Source organism: Barbus barbus, assembly GCF_936440315.1.
Source record: "Barbus barbus genome assembly, chromosome: 12".
NCBI classification, from domain to species: Eukaryota; Metazoa; Chordata; class Actinopteri; order Cypriniformes; family Cyprinidae; genus Barbus; species Barbus barbus.
This window is the reverse complement of record NC_136740.1, coordinates 13,745,416-13,770,106: the sequence shown is the minus strand read 5'-3', so window position 1 is coordinate 13,770,106 and position 24,691 is coordinate 13,745,416. Positions and strand designations below refer to the sequence as shown.

Genomic DNA, 24,691 nt, shown 5'->3' with positions numbered 1-24,691 from the left:
TGATTCTTCTCTTGCTCAGCGGCGATATACAGATGAACCCAGGACCATCAACAAACCAACATATAACTGAACCAGTAAGTGGATCGACTGAGTGTAATCCAAGCTGGAGTGTGAACTGTGGTGCAGAGATCAGTGGACCTTCAGGGTGCAAGCTGGGAGATGTTGGGTGTTTGGCCAAACTACCCTTGGATATCTTACAGGATGTGCCCATGCTTGAAACATCAGAGCTCAGTAATAGTACTGTCCTTGATTCAGAGAGTTTTGGTGAGTTTAAACCACCCCTTATCTGTAAACATTTTTTATCTCATTTTTTATCTCATTTGGTCTACCCACTCTCCCCTAGGCAATCTCAACTCATTTGAATCGCATGCCGTTACTGTGACAGCTCCTATAAGACTCCAGATTGTGGTAATCTATCGTCCACCGGGCCAAATACCACCAACCCTCCTAGATGAGCTGGACGGACTGCTGTCCTCCACTCTTAGTCTTCGGCGATTTCAACATTCACCTAGACAGGCCTTATGCTACAGACTTCCAGTTCACTCCTAGCTTCACCAAGAGGGATCAAGTTGAGCATCTGCAAACCTGGACTTTTTAGCACTGAGTGAAACTTGGTTGTCTACCAGTACACCAACATGCATGATTGATGTTCCTGGTTATAGTTGTTATAGAAAGGATAGACCATCATGAAGAGGAGGAGGAGTCATGATTTATATTAAGGATATTTTTAAATGTGCTGAGGTAAAACTAGATATTGCTGGATTAGAATGTTTGGCGTTAGGGGGAAGTCGTGGCCTAATGGTTAGAGAGTCGGACTCGTAATCGAAAGGTTGCGGGTTCGAGTCCCCGGCCGGCAGGGATTGTAGGTGGGGGGAGTGAATGTACAGCGTTCTCTTCACCCTCAATACCACGACTGAGGTGCCCTTGAGCAAGGCACCGAACCCCCAACTGCTCCCCGGGCGCTGCAGCATGGCTGCCCACTGCTCCGGGTGTGTGTTCACGGTGTGTGTGTGTGTGTGTGTGCATTTGTTCACTACTCACTGATGTGTGTGTGTGCACTTGGATGGGTTAAACGCAGAGCACCAATTTCGAGTATGGGTCACCATACTTGACAATACGTCACGACTTTACTTTACTTTACTTTAAATGTTATAATGTCCCCAAAAATGAATTTTAATGTTGTGATTCTGTATAATCCACCCTCACGTGATACTTCTTTTTATTATAATTTAGAGGAAATGTTTTTAGATATCTATATAAACAAACACAAAAATGTTACGATAAGAAACCAAATGGATGGTATCTTTATAATATTTTACAAAAATATAGTTTGCTTAGTTTTGAAAATTTTATAAATTTGTCTCTTATTAAAATGGTTTTTAAATGTGTAAATAATCTTGTTCCAGAAATTTCAGAATTGCTATACTGCATTGTCCCTGTTAAATAAACTAATAAATAAATAAATGTAGGCTGACTAAGTCACACTTCAGCCATGCCATTGTCACATGGTCTGCCTGTGTCATTTGTTTCTGATCCAATCTATTTAAATCCAATTCAATCCGATCCAAGCTATTTAAAGGAATTAAGACATTTTCACAGGAAAAGTGTTTCAATGTGTCGTTTTGATTATGAGATCAGTTGCACAGTTTGCACTGTATTATTCTTATGGTTTAGATGCTAAAAGGGAGAGTGCTTTCAATGTCCTGCCCACTCTGCTTCCCCAATCAATATTCAAGAACGGAGGAAAGGTCTTCAGACCCACAACCACAGAACCATGGAAGTCATTCATTTGACGTAAAACCTGTAAGTTTCTTTACTTTTATACACAGTACTGTGCAAAAGTTTAGGCCACTAGTATTTTCAACAGTTAAAAATGGTTTTAAATCAGGTATTTCTGTCTTTTGCTGTAGTGTGTCAGTAGGAAATATCAGTTTACATTTCCAAACATTCATTTTGCCATTAATTGTAATAATCCAGTGAATGTCTGACAACAGCCAGTGCTCCACACAGAGATCTGATCTGATCATCATCCAGTCTGTCTGGAATGACATGAAGAAACTGAGACAGACTAAATCCAGAAGAACTGTGGCAACGTCTCCAAAATGCTTCCAGAAACCTCCCAAAGCTCCTGAGAAATTCTGCTCAAGTGCACCGAGGGCAAAAGCTGCTTTGAATGTAAAGGATGCTCACACCAACTGTTGATTTAATTGAGTTAATAGAAGTTAATCTATAAAGAAAATCTATTTATGACATTATTTTTGACAGCATCCTCATTTTACAGCATTTTTTTCACAAGTGTCTAAAACTTTTAACAGTACTGAAGCTTTGCAGGTGTTACGGATCTGCCTGCCCTGCTCACTCCCCGATCACAGAGCATGCCCTCACCTGGTTTCACCTGAATACTAATTGATCACACGCACCTTCACATCGTTTAACCACTCATCACCCAAGCCATAAAAACACACACCTCACAGCACCTCATTGTCCGGTCTCGTTCATATGAAGAGGACTGCTAATGATACCACAGTGACTTGCCTGCGTGTATACTTGCCTGCGTGTATACTTGCCTGCGTGTATACTTGCCTGCGTGTTGCCTCTCCAAGTGTGTGTTTCCCAGTCTGTCTGCTCCTGTGTCCAGTTCAAGAAACCGCCTGGTGAGGTGTGTGTTTGTATCCTTGCTCCAAGAATCCCTGTCAAGACATATATTTCAAGTTACCATCTCAGCGCACTCAAACTGGTCTATTGAATTACTACTCCCCTCATTCCAGATCCAGCTGCTCTGCTGTTGTTAAATGTTATTTCACCTATTTCTCTGTTTGAGTCCTGCTTTCCGTAACAGCAGGTAGGTTTCTGAAAGCATCTTGGAGACGTTGCCACAGTTCTTCTGGATTTAGTCTGTCTCAGTTTCTTCATGTCATTCCAGACAGAGTGGATGATGATCAGATCTCTGTGTGGAGCACTGGCTGTTGTCAGACATTCACTGGATTATTACAATTAATGGCAAAATTAATGTTTGGAAATGTAAACTGATATTTCCTACAGACACATTAGCAAAAGATCGAAATAACTGATTTTTTTTTTCCAGCTGGCTAAAATACTAGTGGCTTAACTTTTGTACAGTACTGTGTGTGTATGTGTGTGTGTGTGTGTGTGTGTGTGTGTGTGTGTGTGTATATATATATATATATATATATATATATATATCTAAATTTATCTATTTAAATATTATCAAAATATTTATTGTGTTACTGATTTAGGTTTCTTTCTGCTTACTGGTTGGATGAAATTTAGACAACCAAGAAGTGCCAGTAAGCAGAAAGAAACCTAAATCAGTAACACAATAAATATTTTGTTTGAGAAACCTTTACCAGACCTAGTTCACAGGAAAACCCTGATGGTTTGGCTGATTTTCATAAACTACACTTAAACGTTATTTAAGTCAACTTGTTACAACTTGTAAAAATGTAAGTTATGTTGCAAGACTTAGTGTCATGTAATTAACAGGTGGGGACCAACATGGTGATGCATTCCTGCACATTTTGTACCTTGGTGATGAGTCAACGACATTCCACACCTTTCCCATTGTTTTGGGCCATGCCATTGAAACGGACTTGCTGCTTGAGGCTGTTTATCTTCAAGTCCTTTTTTGTGCTTCACTAACATCTTCCTTCCTGGGAATTTCTCCAGCCTGCAGTATATCATTTTGATGGACATGAGTCTTCATGTGTATTCAAGTATTTGAGGGCAACTTTTTTTTTTTTTCTGGCCACTTGTAACGATTTAATATTGTCACATGTATTGTCTGTTGTAGGTCTCTTTGTTTGGCTTAGTTGTAATGGCACAATGTTTGGACTGATTCTCATGTGGCTATTAAGTGAAGTGAAGTGACATACTGCCAAGTATGGTGACCCATACTCGGAATTCGTGCTCTGCATTTAACCCATCCAAAGTGCACACACACAGCAGTGAACACACACACACCGTGAACATACACCCGGAGCAGTGGGCAGCCATTTATGCTGCGGCGCCCGGGGAGCAGTTGGGGGTTCGGTGCCTTGCTCAAGGGCACCTCAGTCGTGGTATTGAGGGTGGAGAGAGCGCTGGACATTCACTCCCCCCACCTACAATCCCTGCCGGCCCGAGACTCGAACCCACAACCTTTGGATTACGAGTCCAACTCTCTAACCATTAGGTGCAGTGCACAGATGCTGCAGTGTTGACAATAGGCATCTACAGTATCTAGTTTACAAAGTTTTGTGTTTTAAAGAAACTGATCTTCAAAAACCGTTGTTTTATTTGTGTCTGATCTTCAAAAAACGTTGTTTTATTTGTGTCTGTAGGAGTTTTTAGAGTGTAGCATTTTTAGTGTAGCCTCAGTTTCCTGTTCTTATTGACAGGAGTTGCACCCGGTGTGGTGTTCTGATGCTGTAGCCCATCTGCTGCTTCATTTGTAGGAGTGGTTATTTGAGTTACTGTTAGCTCAAACCAGTCTGGCCATTCTCTTCTGACCTCTGGCGTCAACAAGGTATTTTCGCCCACAGAACTGCTGCTCACTGGATATTTTCGAGCCAGTCTTTGTAATCCGTAGAGATAGTTGCGCATAAAAATCCCTGTAGATCTTCAGATTCTGAAATACTCAGACCAGCCGTCTCACACCAAAAACCATGCCACATTTAACGTCACTTAAGTCCTCATCACTTAAACCCTCATCTCTTAAACCCCCATTCTGATGCTCGGTTTGAACTTCAGCAGATCATCTTGACCATGTCTACAAGCCTAAATGCAACGAATCGATGTCATGTGATTGATTGATTGGATAGATTTACTTAATATAATTTGCTGAGTTTTCAGCAGCCATTACTCAAGTCATCAGTGTCACATGATCCTTCAGAAATCATTTTAATATGCTGATATGCTGTGCAAGAAACATTTCTTATTGTTGAAGATAAAAAGCATAATAGAGGTTTCTTGAGCACCAAATTAGCATATTAGAATAATTTCTGCAGGAGCTATGATCAAATAAATGCAGCCGTTGTGCAAGAGACTTGTTTAAAAAAATTATTATTCCAAACATTGGACATTCTATTTGTTTTAAATAACATTCCATGGATCCCTGTTGTACTTTACTGGACCCCTGGAAACCATGCTACAAGTGTCTGATCAAGCTCTGTTGCTCCATATCTAAGCAATTAAACGCTCGTGCGCCCGAGGGGGTTTGATCAGGGTCAGTTGTGTGCGATCGAACTAACCTGACCTTCTTCCAGTGATCTAATCACCCATGGCGGGTCCCAGGGGGTCCACGCGGAGTAAGAACAAAGATACAAAACACGCGTACAGACCCCACCTCGACTCCACTTGGCTGCTTTACACATGAAATGTCCCTTTTAGTGGTTAATTTCCATGAAGCATGAGTAAAACTCAGCACCAAGGAAGAAAGCTGGTAATCCGTGACAGCAGAAGTCATTATTCGGAAACTCATTACATACCGTTCACGTGAGCCGAGCGTTAAATCGCTGGATTGGCTCGAGCGAGGCCTTCAGTATGGAGACGGATGAATGCATGCTTGATTTATGTTGGATTAGGCTGCTTGTTTGATGGTTATCTTCGTTTTGCACAGTTCATGTGTTTAAGAACCTTACATCTCTCTGAAGCTCCTACTTTTCAAATGCAGCTCAAACAAAAAATCCCTGTGCGTTATTCATATAAATTAGCGTGAATATGTCAGACTGAATTTGTTGGTAATTGCAAGAGGTGTTTCCAACATTGGACTACCAGTTGTGAAATTATGAAATTATGGACTATATATGTGAAATTTGAAGAAAAGCCTTCTCTTTCAACACTCGTTTGTGAAGTCACAATTACAGACACATATCAGACTTGAGTATCAGTGCTTTTTAAGGTTTAATGCCCATTATTGCTACTACTAATGAAGATAGAGAAAAGAAAATAGGGTAACACTTTAGAATGCTGATCCTTTGTTAATGAATAACTACACAGGAACAAGTCACTAATGCACTATTAACATTGTAGTAACTACTACTACCTAACAAGAAACTATGATTATTGATTTAGTAAGTAACAGCGCTCAGTTGAAATTGGTAGTTCACTATTAGCTAATAAATAACTACTGTTTTTTTATATATATCCTGGAGAACTACTAAGAACTACTGTATACAGGTTCATAATTAATGTGAATTATACATAATATATAATTAATTCTAAAATGAAGATCATGGTAACGGACTAGTAAAGACTCAAGAATGATCAAATTCTTTTAAAGGAACTACTAACTACTTGAATCAGTATTCTGGTATGAAAAAATAATAGTTACTGATTAGCTAATAGTGAACTACCACACTCGACTAAGCACTATTACTTACTAATTAATTAATCAGAGTTTCTTGTTAGTTACTAATAGTTACTAGAGTGCTAATATTGCGTTACTCATGTGTTCTTGTGTAGTTATTCATTAATGATAGAACAGTATTCTAAAGTTTAAAAGTTACCAAAAATAGTCTGTCACGAAAGAAAAATAAATCTTCCAAGAGGTCAAACACTAAAGCTATTTACTCATTTTATCATTTATAAAACCCTGTTTATCCTCTGATTAATATTTAATTTTTACTTCAGTTGGGAGCTGTAGAAACCATTTTGAAAACTATTTTAAGTGGCACTGGTATGAAAAGAGTGATATCTATAGTTATCTATCTATCTGACAACTCAATGCTACAAATGACCAAACAAATTCAAGCATCCCAGAAAGCTATGTAATAAAATATAAAACTATATTTAAAAAAAAATTATATGCTGCAAAGTAATGCATATTGAATCCTACCAAAAGAGGACACATATTATATGCTAAATCATATATCAGTCAATGCTTCTTATAAGCTGCCAACAATTTGACATATTTTCTTTGATCAAGATGTATATTGAATTTGTCACGTTGTGTTAGTGAGCTCACACCCCGTGTCAAACATTCTGAGCGATCTAATTAACAAATTCAAGTAATTAAAGCACATAGAAGCTGAAATTCTGCTTTGCGAAAGGTAACATCCATGAATAATTCATGGTTGTGAAAACAGTATTTATTAGGATCACTGAATAATTAATCGGTTGGTGTGAATTAATATGATTGGTGTGAAGTGTGTTTCAAATCTATGTGAAGGGTTTTTCAAAAAGGTTGCCTGATGTATGTTTCATTTTTACCAACCAGCATCTTCAAAAGCCGTCTCTGCTCAGATGATTTACAGTGTAGTTTAACACGAACCATGATCTAGACAGAAAAGCAATCAAGCTCCTGCTAAGTTCTAACTATCTACAAAGGTAGACTTGAAATGTTGGAAATTAAATGAACTTCACAGAGACTCAACCCATTTCTAGCATGAGCAAAGGCGGCTAAACTGAAACTGTGTAATAGACTTTATTGCTGACACCACACTACAGGAACATTATGGGCAGTAAAATGATTCACTGAGGCAGCCTAAGGGAAGTTTAAAATAAAATGTAAGCTCAGTGATCACCATGACTGCTTAGAGTAATTTCATAAAAGATATACTAAATCTACCAAAGAAATGTTATTAATAAGACTTACAGAATTTCTGTTAGAACTGAGCTCATCTTAAAGGGATTGTTCACTCAAACATTATAGGCTGTTATTAATTACTCACCCTCATGTCGTTTCAAATGCATAAGGCCTTTGATCATCTTCGGAACAAAAATTAAGATATTTTGATGAAATCCGAGAGCTTTCTGAACCTCCATACAGCAATGCAACTGACATGTTCAAGGCCCAGAAAGGACAACGTTAAAATAGTCCATGTGACATAAGTGGATCAACTGTAATTTTATGAAGCTACGAGAATAATTTTTGTGTGCAAAGAAAAAAAAAACGACTTTATTGAACAATTTCTTCTCTTACGTGTCAGTCTGCACCTCGTGTTCAGGAGAATACCACAACGCATGCGTGTGCTTCTGTTGATGCAGTGAGCCTTTCTTTGTGCACAAAAAGTATTCTCGCAGCTTCATAAAATTACGGTTGAACCACTTATGTCATATGAACTATTTTAATGATGTCCTTACAACCTTTCTGGGCCTTGGAACGCGTCAGTTGCACTGCTGTCTATGCAGGGTCACGCAGATTCATCACAAATATCTTAATTTGTGTTCCAAAGATGAATGAAGGTTTTATGAGTTTAGAATGACATAAGAGTGAGTAATTAATGACACAATTTTCATTTTGGGATGAACTATCCCTTTCAAATGCTTTTACTGTTTAAAAACAAACAAACAATGAAACAAACACAGGTGGTAAATCAATTAAGACTTTAATTACACTATTTTAAGTTTACTATATGACTTGTACATGGATAGTTGACAGAGTTTTAATAAATTACTCAATAAATATATCAGATCAAATACTTAATATGTTTGTTTTTTGTTGGTCATGTGGCTTAGAAACAATAGTTGTGATTTTTAGGGTTACATAAAAAAACTCATTTGAGAACAAAGTCCAGCTGCACAAATGCTGTGATTGTCCAGCACCTGTCTGCATACTGAACTCAGGGCAAAATATTTGATTATCAAACACATTGTCCTTTTTACACATACACTTTTACATATAAGACTGGGACACAATGAAGAGTTCATGTTTCACTTTCTTTGGACATTTAAATGTGTTGTTTTCCTGTGCCCTTTCTTGGAAGCATATTGCACTGAGTAATGTACTGCGTTGCCCAGAGAAATGCATAAAAGCAATGGCCAGTCAAAAGGTGAAATGTCTGTAAACAACAATGGTAGACGATGTTATATGGGTCCCATTAAGAAAATTTAAAGAGTAGCGGTTGAAAGATGACTTCTTTAACTTTACACAGTGTTTTCTGGGAAGGCTGATCAATCAGCTCAAAAGCCTTTAGATTTTCTGATTTAATTATGTTAGGCTTTTTTAAAACACATTTTCTCCTCAGGTCCCAACCTAATTTATGGTTTCAATCCCGCTGAAGGCGCATACTGGCCTCAGACCAGCATTATTTTGTACTATATTGGTGCCTAAAGGTAGCATGAGTTTTTCTACCCAAAAATCTTCAGAGGATCTGTTGTTGGGCCAATGCTTTTGGGTGAACATCAGTCCCATGATGCACTAGTCCAGACAAAGCATAACATAACTCGATACTAAATGGAAAAATGGACACCAGTATAAACAGAAACAAGTGTATTTGAATGCTTTAGGCACCTCATTTATGGTGCATTGAAATTGTAGATACAGAACATGCTGGCAAGCGTGTATGCGCCAACACAAACACACACACGCCGATAAAGCAGCCAAGAGAAGCATGCTCACACACACAGGGAGCGCATACACTTCCCTGCAAATACACACAGATTGTTGAAGCTCCCACTGCTTAACACACTTGCCACATGCTGACAGTTTGTCTGGCATTGAAGCAAGAGACAAATCAATGGGGAAGCCCACTTTTTTTGTATAATATATTCTTTTTTCACTTTTTAAGCTTTTATAAAAATACAAGTCATCGTGAAAGTGTGGCATATGTGCACATGCTCTTTGTGGATCTTTCTGTATGAGTTACCAAAGCATATCTCTTTTTCCATTTTCCTCTTTCTCTCGACATTGCGTGGAGTAGAGGTTAGCAGTCAACACCAGTCAGATCTGTTTGGTCACATCAGTTGACAGAGATGAATGGATGTGAAAACAGAGGAACGAATGAAGGGATGAAATGGGGTCTTCTCTTGAGGGTACACGATTTGAAAGGTGATTAATTTCCAATCATGCATCCAATTAGCCATACGCACATACAGACACACACTACACCCCCTTCCTCACCATTGCTCCACCATCAGGCTGAGGACTCTGTTGACGTTCAGGTCTGAGTCAAGGCCAAAATCACTCTCTAGAAATGGGGGGGCAGGGGGCGTGAGCGGTTGCAGGCCAGAGGTCAAGGACTCCAGCCAATCAGCGGGGTCAAAAGCAGGAACCTCTGACCTTCTTTTCCTGGACAGTGAGCTAGATGGTGGAGTGGTGCAAATGGGGGGAGGAGGAAGGGGAACTGGGGTTGAACTGAGGGGTGGAGCGTTGTTAGGTGAGGGAGGAAGCTCTAAAAGAAGCGAAGAGCACAGAGGAGAGGACAAGAAGTTGTCGTCTTTTTGGCGCTTGGTGGACTGTGATTGGTCAGGCTGTGGGGCAGGGGAAGAGCCTGAAAGGACGGTAGTGGCTGACTGGATGTCTGTGATCAGTGAAGAGTTATCTGAAAGATAAAGACATGATTTTATGGTAAATTCATGGTGTTTGAAATGTTAATCGGGTATAACCTATTTGCAAACTGCGAGCAGCAGTAGTCTGGCCAACCTAAAATGTCATCTTAGTACATTTTTTGCCATTGGTAAGCAATATATTTGTTTCCTCTGTCCTAAAAAGCTTCAGCCGCCAGTAGTCAAATTTCACTCACCTGAACAACCAATAGTCTCCTCCAAAATGTCATCTATGGATTGACTAGGGTCCATCTTACGTGAAAGAAAGAATGGACAGGGAGTCGAATGCTCAGTGCTCGTTGTTGATGAACAGCAATCAATACATCAATAGCTGCATAACATAATTGTCAGACAGCAGACAGCACACAAACTCAAAAACACTCACCTGCACTCTTTGAATGGCCTCCTGTAGTTCCTCTTCCAGACTCCGGACACTGGGTGATGCTTGTGCTGGACTGGCAGTGATTTGCATGGGCAAATCGAAGTCTTGACCAATCACATCACAAAGCTGGCAGCAGTTCACCTAATATTAGGAATAGATACAATGAATTAGTTTCTTGTATGATGTGAAATGGTGAAATATATATATGAGTTGTTGAATTTGCCCTGTTGAAAAAAACTGCATATGCTGGTTGAATTATGGCTGCTAGCTTGAGCTGGTTTAAACTGCTCCTTAGTTGGTCATGAGCTGGTTTAAACTGGTCCTGAGCTGGTTATAAGCTGGTTATGAGCTGGTCCTAAGCAGGAGCTAGTTGCTTAGGACCTGCCTTGGACCAGCACATGACCAGCTTAAACCAGCTTATAACCAGCTCAGGACCAACTAAGTACCAGATAAACCAGCTCAAACCAACTGCCATGCTTCAAATCATACCCAACCAGCATATGCATTTTTTTTTTCAACAGCGTGGTCTAATATCACCCGTAGATTCTTGAACAATAAGATATCTTGAAACAGCATGATGCAATTTAATAATGCGGTACTATGTCCCAACTCTGTCTTACTAAATACTCAAAGTACATACTTTTCCATCACCAGCGCAGTACGTAAAGAGCAGATCCTGTCCACCTGTGTCTGGTTTCCCTCTGGTGCATCCTGTGTCCTGTTGCAGGAACGGATGAAGGGAGCTTTCACACAGCTGGAGAAAACAGAAGGAATGAAATAGAACATTAAATGCTAAAAGCACTTGTAAATAAATATATCCACCACAAATAAAGAGAATAAAAAGTGCCTATATTAGGAAATGCTACAAATTCCAGATAATTCACCTCTTATTCAAGTATACAAACAGACCTGAGTGTCCTTTGCTCCTTCTCTTGGTCTGCTCCTCATCCTCTCTCTCATTTCCAGCTCCGCACTGAGTTCATCTACTGCCTGGCCTGGCCTCCATGTAGTATCAGAGGGTATTGGAGGGGAGGATCTATGTAAGGTGGGGCTGGAGCCAGCAGAAGAAGGAGAAGTGAGGTAATTATCACTGCCTAGGCTTTGCTGTGCTAAACCAGAAGGGTTGATGTACATTGGTGCAGGGTTGGCAGAGGTGTCTAAGCTGGTAGGGATTTGGTTGAGTCTGGCATTGTGGGAGGGCTCTAGCGTGGCCCCTAGTTGGCAAAGCGGCGCAGGTGTTAATGGGGGACGAGGCATCTGGAAAGGACGGAGTCTCTCTAATAGTGCAGGCTTAGTGCCAGAAACTGGGAGTCCACGTTTACGCAACTGCTGCCGAAGAACTGACACCTGAGAAGGAGAAGAAATAAATTCATTATTCTGTACAAATCTTGTTCCTTCAAATAGTTTATGAAAACCAGATAATCTTAAGCAGGGGTGTCCAACCCTACTCCTGGAATGCCACTGTCCTGCAGAGTTAAGCTCCTACCCTAATCAAACACACTTGAACTAGGTAATCAAGGTGTTCAGGATTACGGTTGTGTCTGAGAGCTGAAAAGTAAGGAGGTAGGAAGGCAAAAAGGCACATCTGAATAAAATTTATTGTGACATCCTCTCTACTGCAATGCTTTCAGTTTTAGGAGGTATCTTCACATGCATAAGCTGCCTGCGAAGTCACTGTCTGATAGGGCAGCTAAGGCAACAAGTAAGTTTTGGATGTAGCCTACTTAAAAAATAACAGGCAGGTGTGTTGGAATTGAAGTCTGCAGGAAAGTAAACCTCCAAGAGTAGAACTGGACACCCCGGATCTAGAGTGAGTCATGAGTGAGATTCTTACCGTTAAGTCATCAAGGTTTAAGGGCAGTAACTCTGACTGATGTATAGGACTTGTATCAGGAGTAGAGGGGTTTGTTGATGGTGTTCCAGATTGAGGGGAACTTTGAGGCGTAGTTCCAGAAATCTTCAGATGGTTCTCACTATTGTTTGGATGTATAATATGAGTATATAAATTAGTCTTTTGGGATAACACTATCTTTAAGTAGATTTTTACCATTCAGAACACAGAGGAGCATCTCTAAAGCCAGGTTTGCACTGTACGATTTTAGCTATGATTTTGCTGTCTGGGATAAATTTCATGATCGCAAAAGATTTATCATCATAGTGTAAAACCATCAGTCTTTCATCACACAGGACTGGATTACACTACGCAACTGTAGCCATGACTTTTGACTTGATTTGCAGTTGAGGTTAGTCTGTGCTAGTTGCCTCGCATTAGAGCCAGCCTGGAGATTTTGGGAGTTCAAGTGTTGAGAGTTGATTTCACATTGTGTATGATGGTTACAGACTCTAATATTTTACCATCAGACTATGATGCCATCTAGTCAGTGGATATTAAACATGTTGGAGTGTTATTAAGAAAAGGCTCCTGAGAAAGATTTTTAATAGCACTGACCTCCAACTCCTGTTGCAGTCTATTGAGGCCATACTGACCACATCAACCTCATCCAAAAGAGCTTGGCTTGTATTTTTCGTAATCCAGACAACAGAGTTGCTTCTCTGCATCCATGTTTGTTTACATCTCATCTGTTATTCATCTACTAGCAATGGGAAGGCATGTGTTTCAATGTGAGGTTGTTGTGGTTAGAACAACCTGTGTAATCTTCAGATTTTAGTGATGCCTAGATTTTTTTTTCCTGTAGCCATTTACAAAGTTGGCAAGTGATATTTTAAAATCTGTTCTGATCATAAAAGTTGTGTAGTGTAATCGCGCCATTTGTGTGACATTCACTGACAGCCATGTAAACTTTTGTGATAAATCTCAGCCTCCAATAATAGTTGCGACTGCTGTTGAACTTTCAAAAGTGCTCTTGGCTGCAATGTTTACACAGTACCATGGGCACCAACTATCAAGTGGGCACTCATCTGGGGGTACCAAGAGAGATCAACTGAGAAGGATACCCCTTCCTTCACATCACACAATGTGACATAAAAGAATGATGTTGCGCAATGTGCCATGGCTTTTACTTAAGATGTCAATGTGATAATATCTGAAAACCGTAAAAATTGTACACATGAACCCAGACTTAGTTGTACAAATCATGGTTACTTCATTAGTGCTTTGTTTGAAGGTTTACCTGTTTGTCACAGGGAGCTGTTGTTGCTGGTTAAGAATTTGTAGTTGTAAGAACACTTGCTGTTGTTGCAAGAGGTGGGAGTGAGAGGAATCAGTGGGCGGAGCCCGACCGCTATTATTCTTTTGTGAAGCATTTCCGGCTCCGCTTCCAGTCCCAGTCCTTTGATCTGGGGGAATGTACTGATGATATTTCAACTTCCTCATTTTAGGTTTTGAATCGCGAGGCTTTCGTGGCCTCGGAGGGCGGGATGAAGTTAAGGACCCACCCAGAATGGAATGAGAAGGTGGAGCTGAAGGCTGTGCTGTCTTGAGGCATACAATGAGAGAGTGTGAGCAATATAATTTGGAAAAATGACACGAGCAAGTGGATGAGAGAAGTAATGAGGAATGAAATGGGGTAAGGAGTTATTCAAATCATTTATTCACACCTCTGTGAGTGCATACCTTTGGCAGCAGTGGTGGTGTCTGGGAGGGCATGTTCATTCCTTTGGGTCTCCCATTTGTTGATATGGAGTTTGACCCTGTTACTGTCATGGTCATTGGTTGGCTGATGCCCTCGGTTGCCGGGAGCGATGCCAGTCTACACTGCTTTGAAAAGATGAGTTGATAGTGGTGAAAATTCGAAACAACCATTTTCCAGCTTTTTAACCTGACTGAAAAGGTGTAATGTGTAATTTCTGCACCACCAGTAGCATGAAAGAGATGGTACTCAATCTCATATCATTGACTGACTCAGTGCTGCTATGTTTGGCTTGTAGCAATGCTTATATAAACAGAGAAATATTTTGCCACATTGTTCACAATATTGCTGACTACTCTTTTAAACTGAAGAAAATGATACAAGGCAAAAAGTACACGGTCAACTGATTTAATCTAATATTGTGTAGGTGTTTTATGCTTCTTATACCTGTACACTGTTTGGGCTGATGGGCGTAGCAACAGATGACGCATCACTCAGCGATTGGTCACCTCCTTGCCCAGGTGATGATGATAAGCCAGGTGATTGGTGCATCCCGAGTTGCTCGGGAGATGCAGAGGCAGAAGAGGAGTTGTCATCTTCAAAGACATCTGATGGCAATGAAGCAGCTGAGGCAAAGGAAATGGAGAAATGTGAGCTTTTCTGAACAGTTTTTAAGTTAAATGCTGCTTTATGTGGAAATGTGCAACTGTGATATAAGGTTTGTTTACATTTACATTTATTCATTTAGCTGACGCTTTTATCCAAAGCGACTTACAATTTCTATATATGTCAGAGGTCGCACGCCTCTGGAGCAACTAGGGGGTTAAGTGTCTTGCTCAGGGACACATTGGTGTCTCACAGTGGAGAGAACCCTGGTCTCTCACATCAAAGGCATGTGTCTTATCCACTGCGCCATCACCACCCATCATCGATGTTTACATCGATGTTTACACATCGATACCTTGTGAGAATTATCAATAAGTTTCTAAGAAAAGTGGGAGGAAGAGAGGGGACGGGATTCGAACTTGGGCACTCAAAACACAACCACACTGCATGCCAGAAGACTGCTGACAAGGCTATCAGTTCCAACAAATATAATTAGTGTTATAGGAATGAAAAAAACTTTTAATTGCTCTTTTATTTATTGCATTATTAAAAGTCCTACAAAATCACTTTATGATGTGTGCCATCTGAACTGTGTCATTATGACCATCAATGTCTTTTAAATTATGTTACATATAACCCAAAGCTATAAATTGTGAAAGTAAATTTTTATTTTAATTAGCTTATGTTTACAAGCTAACCACTTAGCATACAAGCTTAGCATATCGCTAACTGATTAACCTTCTATCTTAGCCTTTACTCTAAAGTATTCAACTTTTTGTTTTTGTATGTTTTATATACTGTGACTGTTTGTTACTGTTCATTTACCTCTGTCTGGTGTCTTTACTGCATATGCACATATTCACAGTGTCACATAAATTGCTGAACCCAATAACTGTGTAAATTCTACGAACATTATTTAGTTTTCTGTCTTTAAAAAGCAACTGACTGTAATAACATGTTAACCATGTTACAATTGCAAGAATGTATATGACCCTATATATATATATATATATATATATATATAAAAAGTATAAATAAATATAGTATAACAATTTAAGAGATTGTTTGTCTGTGTGTGTGTGTGTGTGTGTGTGTGCGTGTGTGCATGTGTGTGTTCGTCTATGAATATAAAATATTTAGCTTGAGTTTATGCTGAATTTGTGATGCATTGTTTTCAGTTATTTTCAAGGACTCACTGTTCTCTAGAGGCAGAATATGCCTCTGCAAGTGTTCAAGTGGTCCAGGCTGACTCTGGATTTTCTCACTCAGAACCTCAGCCAGACGGGCCTTCTTTTGCCTGTGAGCTCTGCTGTAACTCCTGTCTGTGTGTGAGAGACATACGGAAAGAAAAAGTGAGAACAAGAAACGAGAATCAGAGAGAGAACAAAATGAGTAGTGAAAGATGGGGAATGTGAATGGCAGATCAATTGCTCTGCTTTATAATAAGAGAGGAGGAGAGGAGGGATATTTTAAAGACAGATATGAACGATTTTTCACAAAAGAATCTGTTGTTGGGGTAATCCAATTCAGACATTCAGAAAGCTACTGATAATAGGTGCATAAGTGCTGAAGGACCTTCAGCTGAATGACTTGCAAACACAAAGAGCTGTTTGATGAATGGGGACTGATGGATGTGTGAATGGCTAATGGACAAACCGCTCATTCCAGCTTTAAGTTTACAGCTCTGTTCAGTACTGATATTGGGATATTCATTTATGACTGAAGGTCAGGAACTATTAGTAAACTCTCAATGGCCATGGATGATACATCACCTGGTGCAGTTTGAGCAGTCAGACCACTAGGGGGCGACTTCTGAGTGGCACCATCTTCAGTCTGACACTGCATTGAGAAACAGCCCAGTCAAATCAACATCAGCAAATATCAACAAATACAGCAAACCTTTATTTCTCGAATAGTTACTGAAAGATAGCACAAAGGTGAAGCTCCTAAAAAAACAATTGGATGGTAATATTCTCCTGTAAGACTACATTTTTCCCTCCTGACAGTAATTATCTTGAACCAGCTGCTGTTTACTGTCTTACTAAACATAATTAACTGTGCTAACAATATTTCACGGATAATACTAATAGTTTGCGACAGTAACTAGACATGTAATTACAAACATTAAATTATGCTAAAGAGGTTGAAGACCAACTCGTGTCAGTTATCAGACTGTTTTGGCATCAGTGAGTAGTTTGCTTATCTACACTGGCACCCTGTTTCACGTCAGTCTGTTTTCATATAAACCAAAGGCACACACATACTGTTACTGGAGTGTGTCAAGCGAGGAAGCTATTCCAACCGTAGTACGTTTTAGTTAGGAACTTCTCCCTCAAATTATTCAACTGTTTCAAGGAGACGTTTAATTTAGTTTTGGTTGCTGCTAGCTCTATATTTTGCTACTTTTCCACAGACACAGATAAATAATGGCTCACCAAACCACTTCTGGCTTTTTTCTCCCCAACTTTATCAGGGACAGAGGCCTTTGTACCTATAAAGGACAGCGAACGGGAGAATAAACAAAAAGGAGGAGACAAGCTGTTATAAAGCTAATATGTAGAGTTGAAATGCATAAAGAAAGCAATCCAGCTGGTTTGAAAAGTGTGAATCAAATATAATATGACTTCCTGTGGCTAAGCACAATCAAAATAAACACACACACACAGACTCACCAGACTCTGCATTAAGTTCATTCTGCTGTCTGCGGTTCTGTATTCTCAACTGCAGAACTGAAAAAATGGTATATTATTATGCAACGAAAACAATATTTACAATACTTTATTAAAATACACAGTCTTTGTATTGCAGAAAACTCAAGCCTGAGTTTCCCACCTTAAGGAAAGTGCAGGTTTTCTCTGTGAATCATATGGCTTAATTTATGACTGTAAGCCCAGTATATTACAAGTAAACTGCATCACTCGAATCATCATAAATGAGTTAGTTATGAATCAGGCACTGCAAACTGTGGCAATTATAAAAGAAGTTCTACACTTCTTCACAAACAAAAACATGCTTGAACCAGCAGGTGAATTACAGCTAGGTCAGATGTGGGAGGAGTCATGAGGTATGGTGGCTTGTCCCATGATGCACCTCTGTGCTGAATTTTGAGATCTGAGTGTGGACGTGAGAGGAAAGGGGGTAACTATTTATCCCTCTGAATGTCTATTTCTGTCACCTTCCCATCCCCCATCCAGCTGTCCTGCTCTCTTGCTCGCTCTCGCTCTCTCTTTCTCTGTCTTTCACTCCCTCTCTCGCTGTCAGTCGTGCTAAGTAAATTCTTCCTGATTTTACTTTACTCTGGAAGAGAATGACATGCGGAGTGGCATCAAGCCAAATCAGGTTAGAATACTGGGATTAAAAATTCACTGAGTGTCAAGGTAATTTATAGTAATGACAATGACTGGTGTGCTTTGAACATAATGGCATAGATGCATAATGATAGTTCAAGTTTTATGATATTCTACTTACTGTACCATCTGTTATATCACTATTAAAAATGGCTAAAAATCAATACATATTAAAAACAACGTTTATTTACATTTTTCAATTAAATTATTATATCCCTTGCTGTTCTGTACTATTCTGGACAATGTTTGAAACTTTTTATTGCTACCACGTCTCATGATACTTCCCTCATGATGAATCATGCATATTCCCAGAAATATCCTAACATTTTAATGTTTTTTAAATTCACTGTATAATCTAGGAAAATGTCCAACATATGCAACATATAATCCAAACATGTACAACAAAGAAAAGTTATTATGTCAAATCACTAAGAAATATTGTGCATATTATGACGCTGATTATGTGAACTGCTTTGCGCAGATGGTCAGATGTTCTTCTGAAGCTCAAGATGCTCTTGGATCAATCTCAAATTATGCTGGAGTTCATGATCATCAGGTTTTTACACTAAAATGTTGCTAAAAGCAAGAAGAGCAAACCAAATACTAAAGCATTCTGAAATTCAACTTTTCACTCAAACTGTTAACTGCATATTTGATCCCAGGATTTTGATATTGAGTAAAGCTATTGTGGGCAGAAATGAGAGCATTAATATGTAATGTGGGGTAAGTATGTACTACCCTAGCATAAGTCCTGGCATCTTTCAGCAGTTCCTTTTGCAGTATTTTTCTGCATTAAGCAGCCCTCCTATTGAGGTTGACTGGTGCAATTTTACTCCGTTCTCAGCTACTGAACTCTTTCAAAGCTATTGTTGGCTTCTCTGTGGCTTCTCTAAGTATCCTTCTTATTTGTGCAGAAAGTTTAGAGGTTGACCTTTTCTAGACAGAGTCTGTGGTGTGTTGAAGCCTCCACTTCCTGATAATTGAGCCAAAAGTGCCCCCTGAGACATCCAGACACTTGGATATGGTTTTGTACCCTTTTTCTAATTTATGCATTTGTTTTACATTATCACTGATGTCTTTGAAATGTTTTTGACTATTCATTTTTACAGCTTGCCTTTTGGATTCACAACCTGAATAATATCTGTGCGTTTTTTTTTATTAAAAAGTAGTTATTTTATTGTGTTACAATTAGGTTTTTCCATTTAATCCTGAAAGACAGAAAAAACTAAAATAACAGAGACCAGGGTTATTTCTCAGGACAGCTATTTCACTGATATCTTTCAGATTTGTAGAAACATTTTAAGTGTGATATTAAGTAAAAAACAATCAAATAACATTTTTAATTAAATTAAAGCTTCAGTGTTTAGAAATGAAAACAACAGAGGGTAAGATTTTGGTATATATATTTTTGTATATATATTGTCTATTGATTTTCAAAAAAGTCTGTATTCTTGTAAAATGCTGGTCATTATAACATAATTACATATTAATCTCTACAGAATAAAACAAGACCCCTCCACAGCTGATACATTATATCTTGCAAAAAAATCAACACATGATGAAAAACTACAATCAATCGCCTGGTAGACTGTAAAGAAATAATAATAATAATAATAAAAACATTGTTCTTAGATATGTAATAATTGTAAATAACATAGAGTAATTTTGGCAAATTACTCTATGTTCATCCTCACACTATAAATAAAACATTTCAAATTACTTCGGTTTTGTTTATGTTCATAAATTGTTTGGCATAAAGACTAATTTAATGCCCAAATGAAATAAAATACCTTTAAATTTTGTTAGAAATCTTAAAAGTTACTTTGTTTTCCAAATTCAGTTTTATTCATTTCCTCTCTGTTTACACCATGGATTTGTCAGACAGCCAGTCATCTCTCTCACAACACAACCTATCCAAGGTCACAGCTGATTTAAGGGTCAGTACCTGAGCAGAATGAGGTTTTGATTGCATTACAATTTCCTTGCTGTCCATGGATGTGATCTTCCTTTTAAAAATGACAGTCCCTTTTTTGAATACTAGCTAAATTGTTTAAAAAGTGTCAATTCAATGCATTTTTAATGGCAGAGCCTTGTCATTACCAAAGAGGGCTGCTGGACATTTGTCTGAGAATCTTGCCAGCAGGATGTTTATAGGGAACCCAAGAAGAGAGGGCAACACTTTTGAAGGGGTTCCAACCACAGATGGGAACCAACAAAGACAATCTGTCCACTGTCCACATGTCCTTCAGGGAGGACTGTACTGCTGGCCAGTTTTGTACAATATGGGGAAGTGCGAGAGATCGTGGAACCTCATGAAGATGGGTTGGTTGGTAAAATTTGGAGGTCCATATCAGCCACTCAGAATTCATTTGAGAATTTAATTCCAATGATAATTAACTGAAATTCATATAACTGCAATGAGTATATTGTTATACAGAATATGAAGGTTTGTCAAGATAAACTAAATGATTGCTTGAAAATGTTGTGTGAAATTTCAAAGTCTTTGAAGGTGTGTTGGGTAAAATTACTTTTAAAATAATGCTTTAAAAAGTAACTAATTGCTTTATTACTGCTTAAAAGTTAAAAGTTACTTTTGTGCTACTTTTTGTCACCTGAGCTGGGCTTGCTTATTTTTATCAACAAAAAAAATTTAAAAGTTATATTTTTGGCAACTGTACAGGCCCTTTCACACCAAAAGTGAAATTAAAAAGCCTTAGCCTGAAACAAGTGCCTCGGCATCTGTACCTCCCAAATTCTCTCAACACAGGGACAGATGTGTCAGTGACTAATTGGGAATATAAAAGTAACTTGCATTACCAGCCCGATCTCATGGAAATTCGTACATATTTTACGAGGTGGCTATTTGTACGAATTCGTACGACCTCACTCATACAAATTCATATGATTTTTGTTAAATCTTACGTATTTTACGAGTTGCCAATTCGTATGAATTTGTACGAATGACCTACACTTAACCCCGCCCCTAAACCTACCCGTCACTGGGGTATAGACAAGTGAGGTTGTACGAATTCGTACAAATTAGCCAAAATACGTACGGATTGGTCGTGAGATAGCGTTGGCATTACGTTATAAGTAATGCGTTACTTTACTAGTTACGTTAAAAAAGCAATCTGATTATGTAACTCTACTTGTAATGCATTACCCCCAACACTGGTTGTGACAGTTTATAGTTACAGTACATAAAACTGCATTTCATCTATAGATCAGTTTTATTCTTTGTATTCAAACAAGCCCACCCTCATCTTATGCCAGCTGCTTGGTAAGTCCAGCTACATCCACCTAGGTTTCCAACACATTTTCAGACTCCATCATCAAAACAGCCACTAGAAGCATCATCAGAACTCACATAACCAACCAGAGTGGACAGACAGCTACACATGTGGGCTTTCAAAACCAGCTTGAATACAGCCTTGTGATCCTTCCTTTGTTCTTACCTGAGCGAAACTTATTGCGGATGAGCAGTGACCTCTCAGACGCCAGCAAGGTCATAATGGAGAGACAGCAGGGAAGAAGGGGTGGGGGCTTTAAAGATACGTCTTCCTCCTGCAGGGCAGATACTTATGATGATTCTTATGCCCTTTCCTCTCCCTGAAGAAAAGGAAAGCAAAGGGGAGTCACAGCGGGCCTGAAAGTATCCTAGTTGCCATCAAGACAGTGAGGGAAAAACACAGGAACACAAGCAACTGGTGTAGTCTGTGTATGACTGACAGAAACAGGAGGAATCAGAATCTAACACTATTCTGCTATTCTAAGAGGCAGTAAACAGCATTGCTTAATAAAACATAACAGATTTCCTTCTTTCTATATGCAATGAATAGTGACTAGAGCTTTCAAGCTACAAACAGGAAGCAGAAGCACCATACCCTTGAAACTGTATTCCAAGCCTTCTGAAGCCATATGATTTTTACGGTTTGTGTTAGAAAAAGAACATTTTTGAAGCCGTAAATCAAGAAAATAATGTCCACCCTAGTAGTCCTTGGTACGGTTATGAGAGAAGTACACATTCTTTTGAGCCAGATTGATTCACAATGAGTTGTCCATGAATCAGAGTTCAGCATCTCAGTGGATTGAATAATGGTCCATTTTGGTTGGTTCTGTTGCACAAACAAAGCTATCACATGGCTTTAGAAGACATATGCAACACTTCTATAGAGCTTTCAAACCCTTTTTTGAAGCTTTAAAGGGTTAGTTCACCCAAAAATGAAAATTCTCCCTCATGTCATCCCATATGTACAAGACTTCAGTTCATTTGATTCATAAAGATTACTTTGACAGTGTCTTTATGAGCTTCTTGAAGTGGAATGGACTTGAAAAATCGATAATGGAGGGACATAAATCTCAGGTTTCATTAAAAATATCTACTTGCATTGCAAAGATCAACAAAAGAAAGACATGATGGTGAGTAAATGATGACAATTTTCATTTTTGGGTTTACTTTTTGGGTGAGTAAATAATGATAGTTTTCATTTTTGGATGAACTATCTTTTTAAACTATTCCCATGGGAGGTATTTTTGGTCAACTAGCCAAGGATGAAGTGGCCTGTTGGAGCAGATGAGAGTGGGTGCATGTACAGAGGCTTGAGTTACAGAAATAATTGGTTTTATTTATGTGCCCTAGAGCTGGATTTCAAGTACTTCAAAAAAAATTCACTGTACATCTCTCTTCAGTGATAATCAGAACTGCACTCACTGACTACAAGTACTGAAGCAACAAATTGGCCTTAGATGAAGATCACAAAAACTTCTAGTGTCAGAGTCTTTACAGACATAAGCACCTAGATGCCTTCACAAAAGAACATATATATTCACAGATAAATGTATAAACACAATAGGATGAATGTAAATGAATACTCACAGTCAGACTGAACTCCCCCGAGTTTTGTCAGAGTGGCGTTGAACAGAGATTAAAGTGGAGAGAGAGAGAGATTCTTGTGATTGAGGTGGAGAACGAGGGCAGAACTTAATGCACGTTAAACCAAAGCAATGCTCAATGACAGGGTTGTTCCTTATCTTCTTTTTCGCCTGTTTGTTAATTCCCTTCCACAGGTGAATCTAGGGAGAAAAGGGCCCTCTGTTTCTTCCTCTTTTCTTCCACGCAGAATTCACCCTGTACACCTCGTTCTCTCTCTCTCTCTCTACCCCCACACCGAGGAGTTGAGCCAACTGTGTTGGGCTATCAAAAGAGCACCCTGCCCCCTCAGAACCCTCACACACACACACACACATGCTGATAGATTAATTGGGGGGGTGACACAACTGGGTGGGTAACTTGCGGTGTCCCCTATCTCTTCTTTCTCTCTCAGGGGTGACAAGGCCAGACCTTCCCCCATGGGTACCTGAAGAAGATTGTAAAAGCTGGTGACCTTCAATGGCACATTATGTACTGTATAAAACCTACAAACATGCTGCTGTATCAGAAAGGAATGGGCAGAAAGGAACTGTATTTCACTGCCTTCAATTTTAAATTTACATTTTTTTTATCGCAAAGTTTTGAATTGTGGTTGAGATTTTATTAAGGTGAGGAATGCATTAGCACAGAAAAAAAAATATATATATCCTATGTATTCATGAAAAAATAAATATGTATTGTTGGCAGGGATGCAGACATGAGGTTTTAAAGGGACAGTTAACCCAATTTTAAAATTCCATCATTTACTCACTCTCACGTCATTCCAAACCTTTATGATTTTCCGCATATTTTATAAAAATGTGCTTTTTGTTCATATAATGAAAATCAGTGGGATCCAGTGTTGTTTGGACCCCAGTCAAAATATGTTCCAACAGGGTTGGAACAACATGATGGTGAGTAAATAATGATACAATTTAAATTTTTGATTGAACTCTCCATTTAAATGTCCTCTAAAAGTTCTCTACATTTATCTATAAAGAATTATATGATTTAAAACATATCATGGTAGCCAACAAATTAAATTTAAATCCACAAACATGCAAATATATTTGTCTATGAGTAAGAGACGGCGGGCCGGGGGGGAGGTGGGGATCAGTACTGCACCACCTGTTTGGTGGCTTTGACAGACAGGTTGGTGTGTGCTGCTGTATCAGCAGGTCAGAGACAGCCAGCGAGTGAGAGAGAGATTCAAGAGAGAGGGAAAAAAAGGCAAAACAGTCCAAAACAAAAGATACAAGTTGAGTGCACAACAACATGGCTGAGACAGACAGGAAGAAGACAGAGAGACACATTAAGTTGGATTCTGATCATGGCAGCACTGAGCAGCTGGTAAAGCCAGTATTAGCCATTTTAATTGTCTCAACCTTGTAACTGAATTTAACTATAGGAACCATTATGAGCATGAAGGTTGTGAATGACCGCATTGAAAAAGTGTATCCCCTTATTGTGTGTGACGCACATGCAATTTATGCCATGAGGTACTATTGGGGGAAAAGTGATGTAATCACCCTTGCTTCCATTAAGCCCCCCTTTCGGGAATCCCTCTGTGATTAGCACCTGTTACTGTCCG

The 24,691-nt window shown here is 39.0% G+C and overlaps 1 protein-coding gene across 2 annotated transcripts; it reads right to left on the bottom strand.

Moving 5' to 3' along the window:
• Positions 1-8,241: 8,241 nt before the first annotated feature.
• On the bottom strand, positions 8,242-23,360 carry LOC306877597 (uncharacterized protein). Of its 2 annotated transcripts, none has more exons than XM_079429451.1 (15): positions 23,068-23,360; positions 21,647-21,800; positions 17,517-17,573; positions 17,280-17,335; positions 16,617-16,683; positions 16,041-16,166; positions 14,686-14,864; positions 14,223-14,366; positions 13,780-14,084; positions 12,483-12,621; positions 11,558-11,995; positions 11,289-11,402; positions 10,652-10,789; positions 10,464-10,518; positions 8,242-10,262 (listed from the first exon to the last, which is right to left on the bottom strand). In XM_079429451.1, exons 2-15 carry the CDS (start codon positions 21,699-21,701, stop codon positions 9,838-9,840), a joined length of 2,298 nt encoding a protein of 765 aa, XP_079285577.1. In that variant the 5' UTR covers positions 21,702-21,800; positions 23,068-23,360; the 3' UTR covers positions 8,242-9,837. The 2 variants fall into 2 exon arrangements, with proteins under 2 accessions (XP_079285577.1, XP_079285578.1); XM_079429452.1 differs by having other exon boundaries at positions 14,223-14,363; positions 23,068-23,355.
• Between the last annotated feature and the right edge of the window lie 1,331 nt (positions 23,361-24,691).

What these genes read in the sequence shown, in the direction of transcription:
- LOC306877597 (XM_079429451.1), bottom strand. Translation starts at nt 21,701, where the DNA reads ATGACCTTGCTGGCGTCTGAGAGGTCACTGCTCATCCGCAATAAGTTT. An exon ending in GACTGCTCAAACTGCACCAG is followed by an intron (nt 16,167 to 16,616) that starts GTGATGTATCAT and finishes TCTCACACACAG; the next exon opens with ACAGGAGTTACAGCAGAGCT. An exon ending in TAAACCTTGATGACTTAACG is followed by an intron (nt 11,996 to 12,482) that starts GTAAGAATCTCA and finishes TCTCCTTCTCAG; the next exon opens with GTGTCAGTTCTTCGGCAGCA.